At 37.4% G+C, this 26246-nt stretch overlaps 1 protein-coding gene across 1 annotated transcript in view; it reads right to left on the minus strand.

The window, feature by feature from the left end:
* Positions 1 to 26246, minus strand: part of zc3h14 (zinc finger CCCH-type containing 14) — a 47696-nt gene that overhangs the window by 21035 nt on the left and 415 nt on the right. The window contains exons 2-7 of the mRNA XM_039742331.1: positions 24383 to 24425; positions 24168 to 24282; positions 23952 to 23992; positions 17478 to 17676; positions 11828 to 12260; positions 8031 to 8203 (exon numbers count right to left, since the gene is read on the minus strand). Coding sequence (XP_039598265.1) covers positions 8031 to 8203; positions 11828 to 12260; positions 17478 to 17676; positions 23952 to 23992; positions 24168 to 24282; positions 24383 to 24425 — 1004 coding nt within the window. The remainder of the gene's footprint in view (positions 1 to 8030; positions 8204 to 11827; positions 12261 to 17477; positions 17677 to 23951; positions 23993 to 24167; positions 24283 to 24382; positions 24426 to 26246) is intronic.

Below are 26246 nucleotides of genomic sequence, written 5' to 3' on the forward strand. Positions count from 1 at the left end.
TTTTCTCACTTTAAGTTACCAATTAAAGAAGACGTATTATGTCCAAATCTTACTAAAGAATTTCATGACGAAGTGTTACCAACATGAAAAAATTAGTAAACGGGCAGTCCTATCACCGAGAAACGATGAAGTCAAACTAATTAATGTCAAAAATGTCGATCAGTTACACTGCATATTGGTTAAATGCGTATCAATAGACTATGCTGAAACAGTTGGTGGTGATCGTGAGGCAGATGAAAACATCAACTTACAATATCCCAAAGCATATCTACAACCGTTAACACTGTCCAGTTTTCCACTGCACAAATTACTGTCAAAAGAAGGATTTATCAAAGAAAGTTAATGTAGTACATCTTCCATGAATAACATTAAACAACGAAGGAGATCTTGATAAGCCATTCATATTAAAATGTTAACAGTTTCCCGTTAGAATAGCCTTTGTAAAGACAATAAACAAATCTCAGAGCCAAACATTCGAAAAAGTCGTTTTATTTAATAAAGGGAAAGAAACGAAATTCAGTCATGGGCAGTTACACGTTGCATTGTCACTATTCAAAAAATAGTTTTTACTTAAGTTTTACAGTAAAAGTGTAAGTTTAAGAAGTATTTCCATGTTAATTTCAAAGCCAAACAAAACAAAATCGTATTACGTAACGAATAACTCTAATGCAACATAAAACATAAGTCAAGTTGAGGAGCATGCACTGGTACAGTGTGTTGCCACACCCACTACATGACGAAACAACTCGGGATCCCGGTTTACAACCCCTTAGGCAGATGCACGGTCCAGTCCCACCCTCCGGAAATGACCCTCTCTCTGCCGCAGCCAGGTGCTACGTGGGCGACCCCTTGGCCTGGTCTAGCCACTCGGGTCCCAACAATGAGGATCTTACGAGCCGGATCACCCTTGGGGAAATGCGCTACATGGCCGTAGTGCCGTAACAGACGCTCCCTCACAATGCAGGTAATGTGCCTCATTCAGGACTCCATGAGCAACCGCTCATTTGACACAAAGTCAAACCAATGGTACCGAAGGATTTTCTGGAGAGACACTGTACCAAAGGAGTCCAGTCTTCATCTCAGGTCACTGGATAGCATCCAAGTTTTGCAACCATATAGCAAGACAGGAAAAACCAGGACTCTAAAGACTTGGACCTTCGTCCTTTTGCATATATATCAGGAGTGCCACACACCCCTTTCCAGCGATCTCATGACCCCCCCATGCTCTCACAATCCTTCTACTGACTTCATAGGAAGAGTCACCAGAGACATGAATGTCACTGACAAGGTAAGTAAACCTCTCAACAAGACAACACGCACACTGCTCATGACTGTGTCCAAGAGGTCATTAAAGGCCTATTTCTTGGTTTTTATCCAGGATACTTGCAAGCGCAGACACTCACGACTCCTCACTCAGTCTCTTGAGCGCCACACAGCGATCACAGCATCGTCAGCAAAGTCAAGATCTGTGAATCTTTCTTCACCAACAGATGTCCCACAGCCGCTGGACCCCAGGATCTTGCCCAACACCCAGTCCATACAAGCATTGAACAGAATAGAAGCAAGAACACACCACTGATGAACCCCAGAATCAACTGGGAAAAATGCAGAGGTCCTGCCTCCATTCTGCACAGCACTCACAGTACCAGTTTACAGGCCAGCCATGATATCCAGAAACCTCAAGGGGATCCCGCAAACCCTCAGGATGTCACACAGGGCAGCTCGATCAACTGAGTCGAACGCTTTGCGAAAATCGACAAAGGCTGCAAAGAAACTCTGCCGATACTCGTGTTTGTGCTCCATGAGAACCCTCAGTGAGTGCCAGGATGCGGTCTATGGTATACTTCTTAGGCGTAAAACCAGACTGTTCCGGTCGCTGGTAGGTGAGCAAGTGGTCACGGATCCTATTGAGGATGACCCTAGCAAGGACCTTAACCGGCACCGAGAGCAGTGTTATCCCCCTGCAGTTGCTGCAATCCAGGCAATTACCCTTCCCTTTCCAGATAGGGACGACAAGTCCCATTTTCCAGTCAGTTGGGATGATGCCAGTGTTCCAAATGGAAGCAAAGATTACTTGCAATGCCAGCAGGACAGCCTTACCACCAGCCTGGAGAAGTTCACCCCGGATACCACAGATCCCCGCAGCCCACCCCACCCCCCCGACCAAAACCCGGTTCACCGTCTGTGGAATCTCAGTGAGACTGGGTGGTTCATAGCTAATTGGAGGATCAGCCTCAAGAACCGTGGATATCCAACGTCCTAGCTGGAGGATCAGCTTTGAATAACTGCTCAAAGTAGCCAGCCCAGCGCATCACACCTGCAGTGTCATCCGTAAGGACCGTTTCATCAGTTGCCCTGATAAACTTTAAATTTATTATTATTTACTCTTCTCTCTATTATCAAAAAAAAACTTGGAAGGAGACGAGACGTGATTTTCTCGGAGAGACACTTACACGTCCCGCGAGACGAGTCATTGTGCCAAGAAATGCAACCATACCCGGGGTCGGAAATAAAAGACAAAGAGCAGATGACAAAGTAAAACATCGTAAAGAATTAAAAAATTTTAGCGAGGTACATATGCATAGCAGGTACGGAAGTAAAGGTAAAGGAAGTACAAAAATTTGAAAGTCTCAAAAAAAGGATAGGAAAGATCACATTAATGCAAACAAATGGAAATTATTACTCTGTGACATAACAGAACAGCAAAAAGAGATCGAATATATTGTTCAAATTTAAACTTTAAGTTGCAAACTTGTAGATCGTCTAATTTGTGTTGCCAGTGAGAATTAAAAGATTCCAAATACGTTGGCACGGTATGAAGTCCCGTGAGACAGAGACGTTTAACGTGAGATTCTTTTTTTAACATGTCTTCACTGGAACTGACACAAGAGAGACTATATTTATTCCTCGCATCCAATGTTTCCTTTTCTTTTTCCTAACTTCTTAACACACAACTTCTCCACTGCGAAGCGTGGGTATTTTGCTAGTCATGTGTAAAATAACCATAGCATCGTGTCTTGCTCTGTTTCACAGCCTGCACTAGCAGTACAGTGTAAGCAACACCTGTCCTTTCATTTTGCCAACTTCACAAAGCCTTTGTTTCACTGCTGCTATGGAGGTTAAGATTGTTATATGACCTGCCAAGAACAACCTATTAGGTCAATTATCTTAATGTACAGAATGGTTAGTATGGACTTGCCCCACCAGCTAATAAAGTGATATTATCTACCAGAAATTAGTGCAAATAAATACACAATAAGATTCATTCTTGTGCAGGCATTGCACAATTTTAAAAACAAGAGCAGGGGTGGAACATCACTATTTACTAATATAACAACAATGATAATTCAGCCTAAATGATGCAAGTGCTTGCTTTTGTCTGAGGTTAAAAAAACTACAAAATGTAAACTCTTCCGACAATTCAGTGTTGCAATTTGATCAGTAATTAAGGTTTTTAAGTGACCCTGCATATTCAAGCAGATTTTAAATTGAAATGTGGCAATTATGAGGATAAACAGAAATAGAAAAGACTCATGCTGTAGTCCACTGCCTCTGTTGACTGTGGAAACAATCCAATCAAATCAAAAATCAAATCAATCTTCCACTGAGTACACAGGTTATATGTAGGACTCTAAGAAACAAATAGCGAATGTTAATCCTCCAGTAAATTTTATATCTTCCAAAAGTAGTAGTTGTAAATTTTTGAAGTATACTTTTAACATTAGTTTGTAGCATATTTCTCTTTATTATATAAAAAAAATCTTGGGTCGAGACGTGACCTTCTCGGAAAGACACTTTGATGTCATATGAGAACAACCAATTTAAAACAAGATCACGGACATCAAACCTTTCAGTTGTTAGAATGCTTTTGGCAGACACACTTCATGTGCTCTTAAAAATGTTATACATTCTAGATGGCACATCAATGACTAAGCAAAGAAGAAAGAGCAGCATATCAAAAAGAGACCCAAAAGCGCTGGAGAGAAAAGAAGGCAAAAAAGAGCAATAATAATCTATGTGCAAATTCTACAAATAAGGAATGTAATAATCAGCCCGGACCAAGTGGAATTGAAAACCTTGTAGGTCTAATTGGGGTCAGAAATAAAAGACTTCATAAGGACGTTCAAAAACATCGCGTGATACACATGCAGAGCAGGTTAGAGATTATGAAAGCAGTGGAATTCGAAAGGCTCAAAAAAAAAACAGCATGATACACATGCAGAGCAAGTTAAAGAATAAAAAAAGTAGTAAAATTCAAAAGTATCAAAAAAAAAAGAATGTAAAGATCGCATTAGCACAAACAAAAGGAAATTATTACTCGTTGAAATAACGGAACAGCAAAAAGAGATTGAATATATGGACATAGGCGATATGTCAGAAGTATGTAGATATTGTAAGGCTTTAAAGTTTAAGTCAGAGATTTGTAGATCGTCTAATTTGTGTTGCCATCAGGGAAAAGTAGTGTTGCCTCCCAATGAAGAGGAGTATCGGCAAGAATTAAAAGATCTGTTGTTTGGTGAAAGTGAAACCCACAAACACTACAGGCAAAATATCCGAGTCTACAATAATTTGTTCGCATTCGCATCATTCAATGCTCAAAACGTAGATTTACACAATAATGGACCATATTCTATGAAAATCTGTGGTCATGCAACAATTAAAGCTACGACAAGTTTAATTTCCAAGAATCCACAATTAGGTCAGGTGTATATTTACAATCACGGAGAAGCGATGCAACATAAAATTCAAAGAATATGTAACAATTCCCATGAAAATAACAATCTCTTTAAATTGTATATCCAGTTAACCAAACTCGGGAGTGGGCAAGTGAAGCGAGCAGGGGACGGAGCCCCCTAGTATATCGATAAACAAAATTTCTAAAAAATGTTTTATCCTAATAAAGCTGGGTCTCTTTCAAATATGCAGGACTGCTTGACGAGAGGAACACTTAACAAACATTTCTCATTAATATATGCATGCTGTACCAAAATCAGATCATCAAAGTACATTAAACTGTTCGCTGAATGCTAAAATAGTCTTAAGTAAAAGAAATGAAAAAATTCACTTCTGCAACTTGGGATAAAAACCAGCCCTAAGCAAAGTGTCAGTTAGGATGAGAAGTGTAGCAAAACTGGATACACCTGGGGCCTCATGTATAAACGGTGTGTACGCAAAGAAATGTTGCATGAGAATGTTTCCACGTTCAAATCGCGATATATAAAACCTAAACTTGGCTTAAAGCCACGCACATTTCCACAGTACCTCATACCTTGTCGTACGCAAGTTCTCCGCTTGGTTTTGCAGACTGGTGGCACCCAGCGTCAAAGCAGTGCTATTGTTCCTGTGTGGTTATCTTTTCCTTTCCTGACGCGACCTTATAAATACACTGAAATTAACCGCATATTGTTTATTAGTTTAATGCATCTGATTGTAATTAACCAGTAACAATATAATGGTCCATGGAATGGTCAAACTATTCTAAATACCACAGCTGCTTTAGCATTGTTACTCTCACTGCACCTTCTTCTTCTTTCAGCTGCTCCCGTTAGGGGTTGCCACAGCAGATCACCGTTTTCCACATTACTCTCACTGCACCACTCGGAGCAGCTGATCAGAAAGAGAATTATCTGCATACAGCATCAAGCACACACTGCCTCAGTCATGCTTCCTATTTGAAATGCTTCTCATATGACAAACTCTTCAAATCTTTCCTGTACGGACCTCGGGGTTCAGAAACAGTTTCATCCCAAGAACTCTAAACGCATTCAATCAGTCCATCAACTGCTCCTTGTAGAACTGTTAGTACTTATTAATACAGTTACCCAACTGTAAACTTGCAGTACAGTTATAAGATTGCACAACCTGAGCCACTTTATAAACAGTGTATTTACATATGATGCCGATATCATTTTTAAGATGAAATGCAGAAAAATATGTTTATTATATTATACAGATAAAACTTTAACTTCATTTAAATAATCTATATTGTTAATAATTAAAGGACACAGTGTCGCTACGCTAGCAAGGATCTGGCGCTCCGCTCCGCTCGCACTGTATGCTTCACTGGGACTGGCGTGAAGGATAGAATAATTAAACATGTACTACGAAGATATTTCAATGTTCCTTAAAAGTTTTGAAGAATCGGCGTTATAAGCTTACAGATGGCTTAACATCCATTACAGAGCTGATTGTGTGGCGATCGCTTACTTGGAGAAAGAAAAGGAAGGACATGAATTGGAGCTTAGTACGTTTGAAAGAGACAGTACTGCAGAGGCGGCCTTAGGCATATGCAAACTGTGCACCTGCACAGGGCTGCCAAATATTGAATATAAAACAGAAAGAGAAAATAACGACACAGCTAAAAACGCAGCGGCAAATTTCAGCAAAAGTTAAACATTTGTGTCATGAGCACGAGGTGGCTATGCAGTGTTCGCAACAGACGTGGCCATCCGCCGTGCATAAGATACCATATTGACATTGGCGGGCGAAGGCGCCACCGATTCTTTCTCTGCCCAGGGCCGCCACCAGCCTAGAGCAGCCCCCGAGTACTGCTGCAATAAATTATTTCATCGAAGGTCGCGCACAATCACTGCACCTCCGCGAAACCCATGTTTAATAACGTGCTTTCCTATCATCATGAAAATGATATCACGTATACATCTCAGTATTTTAGTTATTCAGAGAGCTGTAATATCACGAATGTAATGGATTCTATGTTCTGTCAGAGGTAGAGAAAGCCGGTTTAAGAAGCATGTAGTGATTCACACATAGAGCACATAGAAGAACACATACAAAACAAAGCATTTAACTACTTTACTTACGATGTGATTTGAGAAACTAGTTAATTAAACGATTTTAAGATGAAGTTTATGATGTTCTACTTTAATGACAAAATAAACTACGTGATTAAAGTGGACAATTTGAAAATTGAAGTTGACATTTCGTGCCTTTTTCCCCACTGTGTGCTTTTTTTCTGTGTGCCCTAATAAGCTTTCATATGAAACTCAGATGGTGGGCTACGACTCGCCTTTTCACAGCGACTTTGATATCTGACAACTTCTTTTTTATTTAGGGCACTGTGCAACTTTGTGAACTTGAGCTTTTGAGTTTCTCCAACACGCTATGTCAGTCGATCAAACCAACAAATAGTACATTTTTCCTTGCCATTTGGTATTCACTGAAATTCTTCCATTTTCCCTCTTGCTTTTCTCATTGTCTTTTCACAGAACGCTGAGCTTAAGGGCTATTTATATTAATTTGCATATTCAAAAAGGCATAATTCTGGGAGGAGTTGGGGCGGGACAGCATGCGCATGCACGAGCGTCACTTTTCATGCTGACCGGGATTTATGTAGCGGAAGAATGCGGAGGTTGGCAAACACACAGATTTCTGCATCTGGATTTTTCTGTGCGTAAGCACATTTCGGCTTTTGTGCTTACGTCATGTTATAGTGCGAGTTCTACGCATGGCTTTATGCATGAGGCCCCTGATGACTAGATTAATCACTTCTCACTTTACCAACTTCCACTCTGAAGGCAGTGCAAAGGCTTATCAAATGGAGATTTTAGCATATAGAACAATTATGGCTATTGACTGCAATTTATAGAGGTTGTTACACAAGAATAATTAAAAATGTTGTTTTGGACCTAACAGTCATATAGTTGTGACTGTTAATTGGTTGAAATAGTATTAAGATAAATGCTTTACAGATAACACATATTCAAGCAGAATGAGTATACAAGGGTTAAAGAAATTATTAGGTTCATACAATTAGCTGACTTGGGTTTTTAATGTACAGAACTCCTTCATGTCAATATTCATGGCCATTAGGGAACTGCTGTTTATTATTAGAATTTAAGTAAGAGATGTCTTTACTGTTTTCCATACTAAAATTTTTACTTTATCAAACCCCAACTATCCAGATGGGGTATCTGATCCAAATAAAGGAATGGTCTTCCATGAAAAGACATGAAGACAAAATAACAAACGATTGTTGTTTTCAGATAATAGTAACTTTTTTTTTTGTTTACCTTCGTTCTGGTTTGGAAGGGACTGAAATGCTACTTAAAAGACCACCAGCTCTACCAGGATAACCTTCATCTTCCTCCTCCATTTCATCAGTGTCTTGGTCTTCATTGCCATATTTATTTATCTTCACCACTGAACTGATCACTGATGACTTTCTTTTTCTGGATACATCCTCCTTTATGGATGAGCAGAAAAAAAACTCAAGTCAAACTAACAGTGGAGCCAAATAGTTTATTTGATTTCATCTTTAAAAACTATAAGATCCTTGATATAAATTATTGTTAAATTAGAAATAATAATACTGAACACTTTATCATATGACAGAAAATTAATTAAATTTTTATATTCATATACAATCCTCGCAAAAAGTTTAAAATCCTAAGAAATTAGCAAAAACAAAATAAAATTAGTTTTCACAGACTGACTTTTAAATCCATGCATACAACAAAACATTTTACTTTTAATTATGATCTATTTATTTTTTACTTAAATATTGCTGGTTAAAAGAATTTATTAAAGTTACAAAAGATCTATCATGAACAGACTGCAATAAAATATAACATTTCAGTAAAAGTATGTAGACTTTTGATATCCAATTTATTTGTAGGATACGACCCAACCAATCTATATATATAATTCACTAAGGGCACGCAAGACAGTGAGCGCAAGCAAGACAGAGCCTCGCCCACCAACTCTAAGACCATGGGACACACTCGACAGAGCCCCGCCTGCCAACTCTAACCCTCCTCCCGCAGCATGGGGAACGCACAACAGAGCCCCGCCCGCCAACTCTCACCCTCCTCCAGCGTCCACCTTCGCTCTCGAGGCATTCGCACTGCTTGCTCATGTGCCCACCCCCAAAACGTCACCAAACACATCTTCACTCGCTTTGGTCTGTGCTACAGTCCACATGCAGCTGTGAGCCACGTTGACTGTACATGTTGATAATTATACAGCGTAGGTGGCTAGTTATTTATATATCAGAATGGATGGGACAACTGTAGTTTTCCTATTTAATTAGTTCTTCACATTTAAATCACAAAAGGTATCAATAAACTATTTAATGAGGCTTGATGTTTCACTGTTTAATTTTGGTTTCCAATGTTTTTTGACAAGTGGCCTGGTTTTATTTTGAGAATCTCTTCGTGGACCTTTACGGGGAAACTGCATAACAGGGGGTCTCCTGTGGAGTTTCATACAGCTACATTGATTAACACTGAAGAGAGATGGGGCATTGTCCCCAGTTGAGTTTTGAACCGCATGATTAATATTCCATTGAAAAGCTGGTTCCCCATGGAGTTTTGCATAGCAACATTTTAAAGGTAAGTTGCAATTTCCAGTTTCAAGCCTACAGATTTATTAAAAGTGGCAAACACCGCAGACTGGTGATATTCTCTGACTTTTTTACAGATTGGCAGTAAGGATATGATGCCGTTAATATACATATCAAGCCAGTTTTAAGATGATTAGCAAAAACTTCTGCACACCGGCATTTGGGAAACTCTGGGATACTATCAATAAACAATCAATATGTGGTCTGAAAAGGAGATCTTAATTGCTTAATATACTTAATGTTGTGAGCTGGTAGAAAAGCTAATCCCTAAGAACTGGTCTGTAAAAATCATTAGACTAGGAAATGGAGCAGAAAAAGAACAATACAAAAGAATAGTCAGGGTAACAGGCTGAAGTCAAAACCAGGATGGCGGAAATACCAAATGTCAAATCCCAACACAGAACTCGAAATCAAGTATCATAAAATAACCTTTGCAAAATATCCCAGCTGCATTAAACTCATTTCACAAAACAACCATTAAGATTTTGAAAATAAACGTATAGGTTCTATCCAGAATCTCTGTCACTGTTGCCTCTGTAGTGTTACCTTAAATAGTTGCAATAGAAACTTTGTTTAGATTAATACAGTGTAGCCAAATACTAAAACTATAGGACACAGGAGAAGGTCATGTCTGGAAAAATGGTCCATTCAGAGACAAAAATCAGAAGGAAACCTGGCTGTACTAAGTTTTCAGTATTACTACTGGGTAGCAAATATTCATACTTTGAAACTCTGGAAGAAGTCAGCTACTACTATAATCACAATACCTTGACTTGCTAAAGAAAGAAAAACCTTCAATGGTATTTTATATACCTTTCTATGTGCACCACCATCTACAAATAAGTGCAAACAAAAGAAAATTATGGGGGATCAATGCAGACAATATTTGAACACAAAAGGGACACTAATAATCACACAAATAATACTTAAATAGCCTACTGGCACACCCCATTATCTTATTTATCTACTCTCTATATATAAAATCCTAAGCCTAAAAGTGCAATAATTTTATGCAACGATTTTATGTGACATTTTTATGTCACTTCTTTTGTCATGCTTTAAATCAGGCTTATTTTAAAACCTACATATATATGTTAGGTATCAATCTTTTCAGAATGTATTGAACTTTAATGTGATGCTGTTAGATTTTTCAGATTCTTATTCCATTTTTAAATTATAAACTAAAAAATATCAAGAACTCATGTCCTTCAAGATGGGACTTTGTGCCAAAAGATTAACCACGCCCGGGGCCGGAAATAAAACACACATAGTAGGACAGCTGCTGTACAGGCTTTTAAATGTTTGAAGCGCCGCACGAGAAGCCCCCTAGATCATGTGGCCAGCAGCTGATCGAGCAAAGAGGAGGTTACCATTTAAGAGGGGGTGTCAGAACAGCGACCACATCTTCTAGGGATGCGTTCTTCCCCCCTCTTCACAACACTAGTGGCAAAGACGCAAAGTGGCTCGCACATGGTGCAGGCCGGGGGGTTTGTGGGCTGGGGGCAAACCCTCTTGTCTTAGCTATATTATCTTATTTGCCAAACTATTAATAAAAGTACTGATGCTAGAAGGTTTTACCACTGAACTACTTGTTAAAAGAGATTCAATGCATCTGCAAACTGAATTTCTATATATGTTGATGATCAAAAACTGCAGAGCACTGCTGTCCAGTAAAGTTGCCATATTTTACAATTTTCACCAAACTGTCATTTTTCTTAGTTCATTTTTATTATTTAAATATGTATTATGAAATCAAATAAACTATATTACTTATAGTGTTAAGGTGTGACCTACAGAAAGCTGTTTTATGATCATATACTTCACTCAAGGGCACAATTTCCAATGACAAATTAATGTACAGGTATACCATGAATGCGAAAAAATAAATTTGACTTGAAAAATACCAACAAACTGTTAATAATGTAATTTCCATAAAGAACTTTCGGAGAGACTCAACTGGAATTTAATTTCTTTCTATTACTTTAGATAAAGGAAAAACATATTAAAATATTTTAATCAAATTTATTGTTTAAGCTGATCAAGTTTAGCTTTCTTTAAATAGCTGTTTGTTTGGGAAAACCCAAAATGTCCTGCATTGCAACTTTTATTTTGAAAATGTACAAACAAAATGATGATGTTTTGCAATACTGGATTTTTTTGTAAGATTTTTCTGAAGAGATGTTAAACCTTGCCAATGCTCTTGAGGTGGCAAAGATTATGTTAAGAGTTTCCTTAAATATGGAGATAACAAGCTAACAACAGAAAGGTTTATAAGTAAGAAAATGATAATCTTTAAAGTGTCCATTATTCATGAATTGTGAGTTCACATGAAATACAAATTATTTTATAATTTTATAGTCACTTACTGTAGTCTAATAGTAGCAGTTGGATAACAAAAGGTGTACCTGTGGGCCTATAAACCATAAATTACTTATAAAATCGCAAGCAAGTCAGTTTGATACTTACATCAATATTAATTCTCTCAGCATTAACCCTGGGTCTGCTACTCTGTTCATAGTTTTCTGAAAACTTGCTAAATGCTCCTGGGATAGTCCTGGAAGTCCTAACAACCTCTATGGGTCTGATGTCATACAAGGCACACTCGGTTGTTCGGGTAGGGGTCTGTAATTTATTTTCTGATGTGTTGCAAAAATACTGGCAACTGTCTGGAACTCTGTAGGTTTCTGTTGCAGGATGAGAAGAACCGTATGTTAAAGTGACTAAAGGCTTTTTTTTTGCCCCTTGTAAAGTAGCAACATCAGAAAGAGCGCTGAGGTCCTCATCAATAAGATCATCATCAAGTTCTGGTTTAATATCAATCACTGCTTCAGCTGGTGAGGATTCCATCAGAGGCTTGACTGTGGACATTAATCGATGGATGTTCTTTTCATTTGGAGATCTGTTTTTGGGAAAAGAAAAATGTATAATAAGCAGGAAAACCAACATCAATGCACCAATTATTAATCTGCAAGTAGTTCATCTCTGTTGCACCACACGTTTAAAAAATAAGTTAAATCTGCTATTTTTAGATTATGGTGAAGTCAGACTTTACAAATGGCATTAAATCACATTTATTTTTTTTAGAAAGACAAAAAACAGCAATAGTACTAAAGGTTTTTAAATATTTTACCAACACATTTGGAGAAAATAAACTTTTTCCATCTAAGCAATTTTCCTAGAGTTTCCAGTGGCTGAACTGAAAGCTATAAACATTGGGTAAAAAAACGAGAACAATTTTAAACAGAACAAGCCGATTAGTAAAACACAGCTTGTTAAACCTACATTACACTAACTTTTGCAAAATAACAGAAGCTGAGATGAAGCCTTTGCTCGCTTTCTAGGTCAAAACACAACTCTAGCATATTAGTGAAACATGATCCACCCTCCTTCCCTCCTTGAACTCTTCCTGAGCTTTCACTAATGCAGTTGTACTCGAATGCTACAGCCACATCTTTTCCTTAATTTTGACTTTCATTCATACACCTCTGGTGCAAGCTATACTATCTTGCCTTAAGAGTCATGGTTGCAAACCAACAAAAGGATGTATGTCACAATACGCTACACTGCTTTTCATGTCCAAACAAGAAATCCAGGTTGAATGCAGTTTGTTTTGATCAAGCACGTTGGGTGTTAGCATCTAGAGAGGTGTGATGATATGGATAGCAAAGAAGAAATATTTTACCTCCTCTACATATTTTGAACAAAGTGAAGTTAGTGGTTTTTTGACAGCGGATCAGAACTGGGTGGTTTTTGCTCATTATGCATAATTGGCAGATTAACAAATAACTTGCAAATTGCTAATCGGTTTTATGAATAAAAAATAAAATGTAAGCTGTGCATATGCATACTGCACTTCCTAGCTATCATTTGTGCAGGTAAAGCAAGTTAAAATAAAATGTAAGCATTTATAATAAAACAGCATAGTGACTGGGGGCTGTGTAAATGGTGTAAGCGGATTGTGTACATAACAAGAATGTTAAAAGTTAACTTTAGCTCTACAGTAACTTCTCTGTCTTGTAATCTGAGTGACGTGAGTGTGAATGCAGCTGGGAGACAAACATGTGGGGCTTAAAAATTATACAGAAACTCTGGCCACTACAATATGTCTGCTCTGTAGAAATCCTTTAAAGCAGTGGTCCTCAGCTGGAGCAAACTTTCAGGGGAGCCGCAAAATGACTAAACATGATTATAAAATGCCAGCAAAATAATTATATCACTAAAAATCAAGCTACAACAGGGCTGTCAAAATTAAGGCCCAAAGGCCACATCCGGCCCAGGAATCTTTTTAAAGTGTCTTCTTCATCAATATTCAAAACATATTACATACAGTCTGTAATGAGTATTAGTTTTCTCAAAGACCCGCTTTAAATTCAGTTTCATATATGGGTGGCACGGTGGTAGCGCTGCTGCCTCGCAGTTAGGAGACCCGGGTTCGCTTCCCAGGTCCTCCCTGCGTGGAGTTTGCATGTTCTCCCCGTGTCTGTGTGGGTTTCCTCCTTGGTTTTCCGGTTTCCTCCCACAGTTCAAAGACATGCAGGTTAGGTGCACTGGCGATCCTAAATTGTGCCTAGTGTATGCTTGGTATGTGGTTGTGTGTGTGCCCTGCGGTGGGCAGGCACCCTGCCCAGGGTTTGTTTCCTGCCTTGTGCCCAGTGTTGGTTGGGATTGGCTCCAGCAGACCCCCTTGACCCTGTAGTTAGGATATTGCAGGTTGGATAATGGATGGAGATATATATATATATATATATATATATATATATATATATATATATATGGCATCTGTATATAGTGTAGCTGGAATATGTCTCCACTGTCTGTACTGTATCCAGATCCAGATCGGATGGATTCCCCACACACACACAGTAATTTAGGGTTTGGTGCTCACTTGCATTTATCTGCGTGGCCCAGCACAGCACAGCTATAGTTAGAATGGGAATAGGCTACTCGTAACGACCCAATAAGTAATAGTGAAAAGAAGGTGAAATGCCATACTGGCAAAGATCTGATAGTCTCATCATGGAGAAGATAGGTCGACTTCACTCACGTCACTAAAGGCACTGCACAGGTATCATGGCTGGCCTCCCTCCTGTGGCTTTCCTCACTGTTGCCACTGTCCTGCAGAATTCTGTTAGTCTTTTCTGCTTACTTGATTGTTACATGTGGAGTGAAAAAGCTTTTGCATTTTCACTCATGTTAAATGTGAATATTGCTCATGTAAATACTCCATTGCTGAATCCAGAGGATAACAAAGTGGCTTCTGTAATGAAGTTATAAAAAACTACAGCAATTAATTCTGCATTTTTTAAATTAGTTTTACACTTTTTATTATTCTCAATGACTTAATCATTTTATGTTTAATTTAAAAAGTATATTGAGTGAGTAGTGAGCAGCTTTTATTATCAAAAATATCTGTAGCAACATATTCTGTATGTTGGCAATTAATGCTTTTTATTTATACCTCAACAATGCCTATTCATCGTATATTATGATTTAGAAATGTAGGCATCAGTAAATAAAAAACTATCCATCCATCCAACCATTTTCAAACCCACTTTATCACCAGCAGGGTTTGCAGGGTAGCAGGAAAATTACAATTTATAGGTTGTTTTTAAAATGGCCTATTAACTTTGTATTATGGTTTAAAAAACACAGACGGTATATTAAACCACCAGCAAATATGATCTGATTTATACACGTATGTTAAAAATGCAACATCTTTGTCAGGACTGCAGGAAAACTACAAAACAAATACCATGGCATGTGTATAGGGATGTCACAAGAACCGATACTTCAGTACAAAGTCGAAACCAAAGATCTGAAAACATAACGACACCAGATAAAGTGAGAACAGCAAGAGTAAAAACATAACGCTGAAGTTAGCTACTTACTTGTTGGAATACTTATTCACAAAAATGGCTCACAGTTTGCGAGGATATGATATAGCACCACATTAACATATCAAAAAGAAAAAGAGCAAATTCATGTCTGAAAGTGCTTTATGTTCAAGGCAGGAGAATTTCTGCATGTGATTCCACGAATTGTGCTTATTATTATACAAAAGGCAAAAAAAAAAACACACACACACACTTTTACCACATTACGGTGTTAGTTTAGAAATAAAATACTGGGTGTTTTGAGAGTGCTATGATGTGAGCGATCAGATGTGAGTTTTAATTGTTTAACTTGCAGTGTCACTAAGTTGTACGAGAAGACAAAATGATGGTCCTTTTTTAATGCCGTGTCTTACACAGTCCCTGCATTCATTCTCAGATTACCACAAACAAGTCAACTTATTTCCATTTAAGCATCTATCTGTTTTCTAACCAGTTTATACAGTTCAGGGTCACAGGAAAACCTGTTATAGGCCTGTGTACACTGGCACTGCTAACAACAGTTGTAGTTAGTAAAGATGAAGTGTCTATTTAGTTTCTATACACTGGCAATGTAATGAGCTGCTTCATTTGCTAATAACAAAATAAAATCTATTTAGTGCTTCGAGGCACAAAGCACTGAGATAATGCCAGTTAGCTGGATGGGGAAATGGCATACTTCACTTCCAAATACAAATATTAAAATGCTAAATTTGTGTTATTTGTTTGGCATATGAAGCCAATCTAATATTCATTGGTATAACTGTTAAAATTTGATGAACGTGGTAAAAGCACATGTCATATACAGTTGTGCTTGAAAGTTTGTGAACCCTTTAGAATTTTCTATATTTCTGCTTTAATATGACCTAAAACATCATCAGATTTTCACTCAAGTCCTAAAAGTAGATAAAGAGAAACCAAATAAACAAATGAGACAAAAATATTATACTTGGTCATTTATTTATTAAGGAAAATGATTGAATATGACATATTTGTGAGTGGCAAAAGTATGTGAATCTTTGCTTCAGTATCTGGTGTAACCCCCCTTTGAAGCAATAACTGCAACTAAACGTTTCCGGTAATCTTTGATCATTCCTGCACACCGGCTTGGAGGAATTTTAGCCCATTCCTCCGTACAGAACAGCTTCAACTCTGGGATGTTGGTGGGTTTCCTCAAATTAACTGCTCGCTTCAGGTCCTTCCACAACATTTCAATTGGATTAAGGTCAGGACTTTGACTTGGCCATTCCAAAACATTAACTGTATTCTTCTTTAACCATTCTTTGGTAGAACGACTTGTGTGCTTAGGGTTGTTGCCTTGCTGCATGACCCACCTTCTCTTGAGATTCAGTTCCTGGCCCAGATGCAGCAAAACAGGCCCAAACCACAATACTACCAGCACCATGTTTCACAGATGGGATAAGGTTCTTATGCTGGAATGCAGTGTTTTCCTTTCTCCAAACATAACGCTTTTCATTTAAACCAAAAAATTCTATTGTGGTATCATCTGTCCACAAAACATTCTTCCAATAGCCTTCGGGTTTGTCCACGTGATCTTTAGCAAACTGCAGTTGAGCACCAATGTTTTTTTGGAGAGCAGTGGCTTTCTCCTTGCAATCCTGCTATGCACACCATTGTTGTTCAGTGTTCTCCTGATGGTGGACTCACGAACATGAACATTAGCCAATGTGAGAGAGGCTTTCAGTTACTTAGAAATTACCCTGGGGTCCTTTGTGACATCGTCGACTATTACACGCCTTGCTCTTGGAGTGATCTTTGTTGGTCGACCACTCCTGGGGAGGGTAACAATGGTCTTGAATTTCCTCCATTTCTACACAATCCATCTGACTGTGGATTGCTGGAGTCCAAACTCTTTAGAGATGGTTTTATAACCTTTTCCAGCCTGATGAGAATCAACAACTCTTTCTGAGGTCCTCAGAAATCTCCTTTGTTCGTGCCATGATACACTTCCACAAACATGTGTTGTGAAGAGCAGACTTTGATAGATCCCTGTTCTTTAAGTAACACAGGGTGCCCACTCATACCTGATTGTCATCCCATTGATTGAAAACACCTGACTCGAATTTCACCTTCAAACTAACTGCTAATCCTAGAGGTTCACATACTTTTGCCACACACAAATATGTAATATTCGATCATTAACTTCTTGTGACTATCAATTATATATGTTTTGACACAATTTTGTAAAACTAAAATACCCTTTATTATTTGTGACATATTCCTACCCGCCACATGAAATTCTATACTCTAGTGATGAACTTGTGGAAACACGGGCATCAGTTCTGTCAGCAGAAGAGCTGGAAACTGGCAACATCCAATCTTCTCGCCTGTCAATATTCCCTTCAGCAACCACTCTAGCTTTTCCTGGGAAAGACATAGTGCCAATATCTGCGTAGACAGTCTGGGGCTTCAGGCTTGATGTTTCTGTACATTGAAATACATACAAAACAATATAAAAACAATGCATGGTACAAAAAAATGTAACCTTGTATGTTTGATATTTTCTTGAGCTATTCCAAATTTAGATAGATAGACAGATAGATAGACAGATAGACAGATAGATAGATTTAGTGAAATAACATAATAATGTTGCCTCAGTAGTTTCATAGTCATAATGCAACTGCTACCTTTTCTTTTGCTGCTGGCATTATCATTACATTAAGCTTTTCCCTGCCCAAGCTTTTACAAAATGGTAGATAAAAGAAAATGTATCATTACAGTAGAGGTAATGATAGCAAAGAGAAAACAAAAGGTAAATATATTCAAACTTTAAATTGTTTGGTACACAAAGATTGGTCTGCAGTCTGAGTAAAGTATTATTAAAGAACAGAATAAGAACAGCTTTACAGTCCTAGTCATTGGAAACTACAATGGTTAATTTTTTTCTCTCTCACAAAGACAACTCTTATTTATAAAATAATTCAACATCTTTTCATGGTACAACACTATCACTTCTCTTCCATCAAAAATGAAAAATATTTCAGAGATTTTTTTTCAGGAATTTTTTTTTGCTAAAGTCAAAGATACAACAGCCAAAAGCTACTTATTAGGGTAATTCTGTATTATAATTTTTACATTTTGTTTTACTAAAGGGTATTTATGTGTAAAATAACAAAGTTTGAATCCAATGTTGCTGAATTTGCACTTTAAAGTTCCAAATTTGAGCCAGTGATCAACAACTCCTTGGTCATGAAAATAATATGTAACATGAGACAGCCGGACAGCACTAATGCACACGTTACTGGGACTCCAATGGCCATAGGTAATCCCCATGTTGATATTAAGAAGAATTTTAAAGACATCCATACTTAGTGACCTATAAATTTTGGACTGGACAGAGAAGGAATCTGAAAAATTGTAGAGCAAGCAAAAGAGACAAGGAGATCACAACAGGCCACTAGAGCATATGTATGTATATATTACCAGCAATACAGTAGGGTACAGCTTACGAGAAGAATGACAGTAATGCTGAGTTTTGCCAGAAGTGAGCCTGTGTGTAAAACAAATGTTAAAAGAGGCATGCAAGCTGTTTTTTTGTTGTTCATTAATGCTGTGCTCACTTGTTCATTAATCCTCTTGGCTCATTTTGAATCTTCTCTACATGACCCTGCTCAGCAACTGAAGCAACACACGCTCTACTGCTTATAAGAAAGTTGGATGATGTGGTCAATGGTGATAGTTTCAGATTCACTTCTTTTGGAAATAAGATAATTTCATAATGTGGATGTTGGATAACATCCTAGTATTGTAACCTATAAATACAATTTTGTTCATAAATCTGTATACCCTAGCAGAATTTGTAAGATGTGTATGATGCTTCAAAGAAAAGGTGACTGATCAGGCAAAACACATTTCATTTACTTTTAATGGAATCCAAATTAAATTACAATTAAACAAAACATAGTAATAAGAAAAATAGTGATATGGTCCTTGTTCAAATGTTTGCATACCCTTAGTTCTGTGTATTTTCCCCCTTTAGCATCAATGATGGCATGCAGTCTTTTGTGATAGTTGGGAATGACACCCTTGATTTTCAAGTAGAGCTGACCATTCCTCTTGGTAAAAAGCCTCCAGGTCTCTTGAATTTCTGGGTTGTCTTGCATGAAATGCAAGCTTGAGATCTCCAAAAAGTGGCTCATGATTGATACTGAGGTCTGGAGATTGTGACACCCATTAAAGCACCTTCACTTTTTCTGCTGTAGCCACTGAAGGGTCAACTTGGCCTTGTGTTCTGGATCACTGTCATGTAGGAAGATCCAAGTGCATCCCATGCAAAGCTTCTGGAATGATGAATGCAAGTGGTCCTCCAATATTTTCTCGTAACATGCTGCATTAATCTTGCCATCAATTTTCATTAAGTTACCTGTGCCCGCTGTAGCTCACACAACCCCACAACATCACAGATCCACCATCATGCTTCACAGTAGGGATGGTGTACTTTTTGTCATGGGACTTGCATTTATGGTTGTGACCATAAAGTTCAATCTTGATCTCATCACTCCGAAGGACTTTGTTCCAGAAATGTTGAGGCTTGTCCAGATGCTGTTTGGCATATTGTAAGCCGGCAGTTTTGTGGCACTGAACGGTGCAGCCCATTTTGGTTCAAGTACCTCCTTATTGTGCATCTTAAAACAGTAAAACCACTTGTTTGCAGAGAAGCCTGTATTTCAGCTGAAGTGGTTTGTAGGTTTTTCTTGACATCTTGACAAATGAATCTTAAGAGTTGTGGCTGAAATCTTGATTGGTCCATCTGACTGTGGCTTAGTAACAACAGAACTCCTAACTTTCCACGTTTTATCAGAGTGTGAACATTACTGACAGGCATTTTGAAATCTCAGGATATCTTTTTATATCCTTTTCCTGATTTATATAATTCAACAACATTTTCTTACAGGTCCCTCAACAGGCTCAGTATCCGACAAATTCAGTGCAGCTCTACATGAATTTAAATGAATGATTTATAAACGGACACTGATTACAATCAAAGAAGTTACTGGTGTAGACACTCTCGCTAAATCATCCTTAACGTGAACCTGTGTGTGCCGACTTGTGTGTATAATATCATCCCCAACATTCAAGGATATGTACATTTTTGATCGGGCCCATTTGGGTGAATTTATTTATCTTTATGATTTAAAAAAGGCAGACACTATAATATGATAATAAATTGCTTCACCTGAGCAAACAAACTCCCTAATCAAACGGAAAGATTACTTATATTTTTCAAACAATCGCCAATATTTCACAAATTCTGCCAAGGTATGTAAACGTATGAGCACAACTACAAATTTAATGGACTGACATATCTGAGTAATTTTAAAGTTGCTTTGCTCTGATGAGATGATTGTCGTCTTGCAGACTACACTTCCAGCACCACTATCACAGATAAGCTTCCAAAGTGGTTTGCTACCGCAACGTTTAAGCTAAAATCAGCTGGCCTGTTAGTTATCAAAAGAAACATATTCATAAACCATCTTTAGAAAATGTAATCATCACTATGCAGGCAAACCATCACTGATGATGGAAAGACAAATATTTTTTACTAGCGATGCTGCTACTGTAAGAGAAAGCTCAGCAAGTTATATTGCAAAGTACAGTATACAATGCATTTTATTAACTAAAATTTCTATTTTGATTCAGTCTAATTTTCATTTTGCAATGGTTGGTAAACAGGCCTGTTCAATAGTTCATGGCCATTGTGATGGTGGTATTGTTCCTTGTTTTCAAAAGACCATTTTACAAAAGTAGCAGCCCCCATAAAAACTGGAATCAGAGCCAATTTACAGTACAATAATGACAGTCCCAGCTATTGCATTTTTACTATTGTTACACAGAATTTTGTGGGAATTGTTTGCCCCGTCCTTGCATTTAGATATAAAAAACCTTTTAATTTGCAGGCATTTTTGCCCTTTGCCCCAATTATTTCTTACACTGGGCTATTCTCTTTTGCAAAAGAGAAAATAAAGAGTTTAATGTTTCATATATTAGAACCATCACATTTTCATTTCCCTATACCAAAACAGAATAAAACAATTCACAAACTTTTTTTCAATGTAGTAATAAAAGTTTAACATTTCACTACTAGCAACTTTATCTTACTCTTGTTATTTAGGTTTTGTGTTGGTTCCCTGATTTCTCCACTTTGTGATGCCTAATAACATGCCTATTATGCAAGTGACAAATCTTTGTCTGTGTCAGTACTCTTTCATGTTTTGTTTTTGTACATCATCATCATCGTGCTGTCCTGACTCAGTTCTGAATAGTGAACTGAAGTCCGAGTGCTTCATCAGATGGCAAACTTGATCTTTCTAATATACGGGTGAAACTACTAATTAAAAAAGGATAAGCACAACTTTGAGGGATTTTGTCCTGCATGGCTCATTGTTGGTCTTGTTATCCTTCACACTTATTTTTAGCAAGATTTTCTACACATTTTGCCCAAAGACTAAATCTGGTAATAATGGTGGTGAAGTGGAATGTAAGCAAACAAATGTCAAGAAATATCTCACAAAGATTCATTACATTATTTCTAAAATCCCAGTGAGTAATAAATTGTATTGTGATGTCTTTTAAAATGTCATAGCACAATTATGCCAATTATCTCACGGCAGGATTAAAAACTGGTTCAAGCCTTGAAATACCTCTAACAGGAATCGTGATCCACAGAGAAAAGTAAATAAAATAAAGTGGAAGTACAGGTAAAATTCCATTACAACGAACTCCCAGGGACCTAAAAAATATTTTGTTGTAATGAGATTCTGTATTTGTTACTATAGTGCTTTCTTTAACTTGCGTGCAGGGGTTTGCAATCATTTCAACAGCTTCTTTCACGTTAATTTTAATCTTCTCCTGTCTACAGGTTTTTTCTCAGCATTTCCTTGCGATAATACACTTTCAGGGTGCGAATAATGCTCAAATCCAATGGCTGAAACACTGCTGTGCAACTGGGTGGGAGGAATTCAACACGAACATTATCTAAATGTGGAAGCATGTTGTGGGCAGCACAGTTATCAATCAGAAGCTGAATCATCTTTTTCTGCTTCTTCATATTGTGAGGTTTCTGAGCACTTTTGGGATCCCCACACTCCCCACCCAATGGGAACGACACGCTCAAGTGCGTCTCGAAGCGTGATTGCAGCGTCTGTGGAAGATTATTTGTCCGTTGCTGGGGCAGGGCAATAGCAGGCTCACAGTGCTTCAGTGAAGCGCCATAAAAGCATATCATAAAAGATTGGGGTCGCGCTATAAGTCCCTGTCTTGCACTCCAAAACAAGAGGCTTTGTCTCAGTACTTTAGCAAAACCAGCTTTATTCAGCTTGAAACATGAACGGCACAGTTATTTATTGTAGCGTGATCTGCCACTCTGCTATACACAGACACAGCAGTCAGGCAGGGTCATGGTCAGATCAGTAATCTTGTTATCTGCATTTACAATTTACGTGCTCCTAACCTTGCATCACCCATCAAGATCTTTTCTATTTACATTGGCGGAGAGACGCAGCATATCTGTGAGCCTGCTGTTGCCCCGTACAAACGCGGAGATCGCACTTCGGGACGCTCTTCGGAGTGTTGTCCCGTTGACGGAGGTCCCAAGAGAATTTACAAACCTCACATGTTCTTGAAAGAGTGCCACATTAATAGGAATGTTTCTTGAACGAGCATCACTGAACCACATAAAAACGGCTTTTTCACATACGTCTGCAACATGAGATTTTTCTTCTTTTTTTGCCCGGTCTTTCAAGAATGTTGGCAGTGTCAATGGCGAAATTCCAAATTCACTGGCAACGTCTTTTTTTCTTTTTGCCGCAATCGAGAGCTGTAAAAATTTTAAGTTTTTTTTTTCTCTCTAATATGAACTGTTTTCATTTTTTCGTGTCTGCCATTTCTATAGGAGGGTGACAGTGAGTTAAATTCCAATGGATGTTGACGAGCAATAAGCAAAAAGTTTCACCGAAAACCTCTGGAAACAAAAATGTCAAAAAAAGAGTACAAGAAAAGTTCGAAGAAAGAAAATAAAAATTACAATGTTCCTGTTTGGGGATCGTGCACAACTGATCTGTGGATGATTCATTCAAGCATTTCGAGGTCACTTTGTTGTAATGAAAGTATCTGCTGAATGTATTTCATAGTAACGAGATTTCTATAGACTCGTGTCAAATGGGGAAGCTGTCGGGACCATAAAAATTGTTGTAATGAAGATTTTGTTGTAACAGAATTTTATCTGTATTAATGATATATCTAAGTAGTACTAGGGTGTTGTACCGTGTTAGCCATTATGGATGTAGTGAGAAGTCAAGCAAAATGACACCTTTTAATGGCTAACTGAAAAGATTACAATATGCCAGCTTTCGACACGACTCAGGCCCGTTCTTCAGGCAAGATGTAAAGATGATATATCTAATTAAGATGATATATCTAATTAATTCCTGGCAAAGACAATAACAATTAACTAAATGACATTGATCCACTGTTCACTCTCCTTACAGCTTTTAGACATCCTGCTTTGCTGCCATGTTAAAAGACACAAGGGATGTATGGACTCTGTGACTACACTTCTGTAGCAAGGAAAACAAAGTTAAGTCCCTTTAACTAACTTGTGGGATTTTAAAAATGAATTTGGGAGTCAGAAAATGTCACTTTCAATAACACCAACACAACCTAAATAGAGTATTTAAAACAAAAGCTCAATGATAACTCACCAACAGCTACAGTGCGCAGCTTCTCCAGTACTCCATGCAGCCTGAAAAGAAAAACAGTTGCTTTCAAGTTTTCATGTAAACAGTGTAACCATGTAATAAATAAGTGATCCAAATCATTTGAAAATATATTTTTGGTTTAAGGGAAATGAGAGAACAATTGGGATTGGCTGGAACCTGGAGGATAACAAAAAGGAGTTCTTATTGCATATAACTTACCAGATGGTGAACTTTAAAGTATTGCTGCCCAGAAACAAGGAAAGATCATCAGCCATTTGTTGTGCGCTTTTCTTGTTGGCTACCATTACCATGATATAATCAGGCAACTCCTCATCTAAGACAGCAAACAAAATAAATAATAAGAAATGTAGACATTTACTACAGCTAGATGTAGAGTATGACAATGTGAACAAACACAAAAAGAAACAACTCACCAACATATGCACCTAGTTCTTGCAATTTTCCTTTAATAGCAGCCTAAGAATAACAGACAAATTAGATTATAATTAACATTTGAGTTGTTTTTCTGCTGTATACAATTAAAATATATTTTGAAATTACTACATGCCAGAACAATAACCACTGTTTTTAAATTGATGTTACCAAAATATATATTATGTGTGATGCAATATTCATGCAAACTGTGTAAAAGTGAAAAAAGCCATTTAATGTATATTTTGTAACAGTATCATAGAATTCTGCAAGGGTTACCCAAAAATTCTGCAATGCTTTCTATACCTAAGTCAAAATATTAACCACATATTCTGTGGTTAACTTGAAATATCCTGCTTCCTATTGCAGAGCGGAGTAATATTCTGCTTCCTTGCATATGCAAAGTATGTTTTAAACAACTGTTATTTACTTAATTAAGTCTAAGTAAGAATCAGTAAAAAACACTTCCAGGAGCTCAAAATGTACAGTAAGACAATGCTGTTAATCAAGAGTGCTGTTAGCCCCTGAATTGAGGGCTCTGAGAATAGCCAAGTAGTTACTGGAAAAGCGACTACCAGTACAGGATTAAGACTGGTGAAAGAAGGGGATGCACATGCTGTTATTTATAATTGGTGTAAAGTTGACAGAGATTAACTTACAAAATAAAAAAGGAGTGTAGTAAATGCATGAGGTTATTGTTTGACTACAATAAAATAAATCCATACTAAAAAAAAAAAATCAGTAAAACATGGCAACTCTCATAATAAACTGAAGAGTCTAACAGAACTTATTATTATAAAATATTATTATTATGGTTATACAACTTTGAAACTTATTTTCAAAATAATAATACATTTCTAAAATTAGCAATTGAAGACTAATTAGCCTATTAGTATTCTATACAAGTGGGCTATATTATGAAGCATTTAATAGAATTAAAAGCTATACTGTACAGTATAATTTTCTAACTGCTTTGAAATATGAACTACTTTATTGGAAAAGGGAGTGTGTAATTAGATGAGAAAAGACCTTTTCAGTATCTTAGTACAATTAACAAGGATGGTAATATCTTTAAAAGCAGATTATAACGTGATGTAATGATGACCATGTTTTCTGCGGACAAATTGGGCTATAAATACCACAACCCAGACCTGGGCATGTGATCTTTAAACAGATGTTACAGAAACTGGTGACAGCCTTCCACTTCTACAAGAGCACAGAAACAGTAATCCATTAAGTAATCAACTGTTCTACTGAATTCACTTTCTTGACTTGCGTTTTTTTCCCAGTCACCATGGAGAGCTGGAGCCTATTTTGTACATGCCATTAACTGTTCCATCTGAAATGCATCCTCATTTGTTGAAATCTGAATTGACAAATAACTTAAATAAGCACATACACAGAAGGGGGCACCTTAGCCTGAGATCAAAACTTGGAACCTGAGGCTGCGAGCCGGCAGTGACACTAGCAATACACCAAGATGTACACGTGCACTCGAGGCACATTTCATAGGCTGTTAAACTGAAAATACCGTACACTATAGACAAACTAGATCAAAAGTAATTTTACAAACGTAAAGTGAAAAAGGAATTTCATCTTCTAAAATAACATGCTCTCATTGTATCGAAGTAATTGATATCTCGCCAATTATAAATATTACAACCGGACAAAAATCTACTTAAAACAAAGCAAAGAAAAAACAAACACTTCTATAACCATCACATGCAAATAAAATAATTTGTATCGGTGGTCTGTATCTTGACAACAATGAGGTTTGAAAAACTCCTTTATTTTCCAAATCAAATCTTAACTACTGAATTTTCGAAATTATTTCACTATGTCCGTGACAACTGTCTACTGTACTTT

Source organism: Polypterus senegalus, chromosome 18 (assembly GCF_016835505.1).
Source record: "Polypterus senegalus isolate Bchr_013 chromosome 18, ASM1683550v1, whole genome shotgun sequence".
Taxonomy (NCBI): domain Eukaryota; kingdom Metazoa; phylum Chordata; class Cladistia; order Polypteriformes; family Polypteridae; genus Polypterus; species Polypterus senegalus.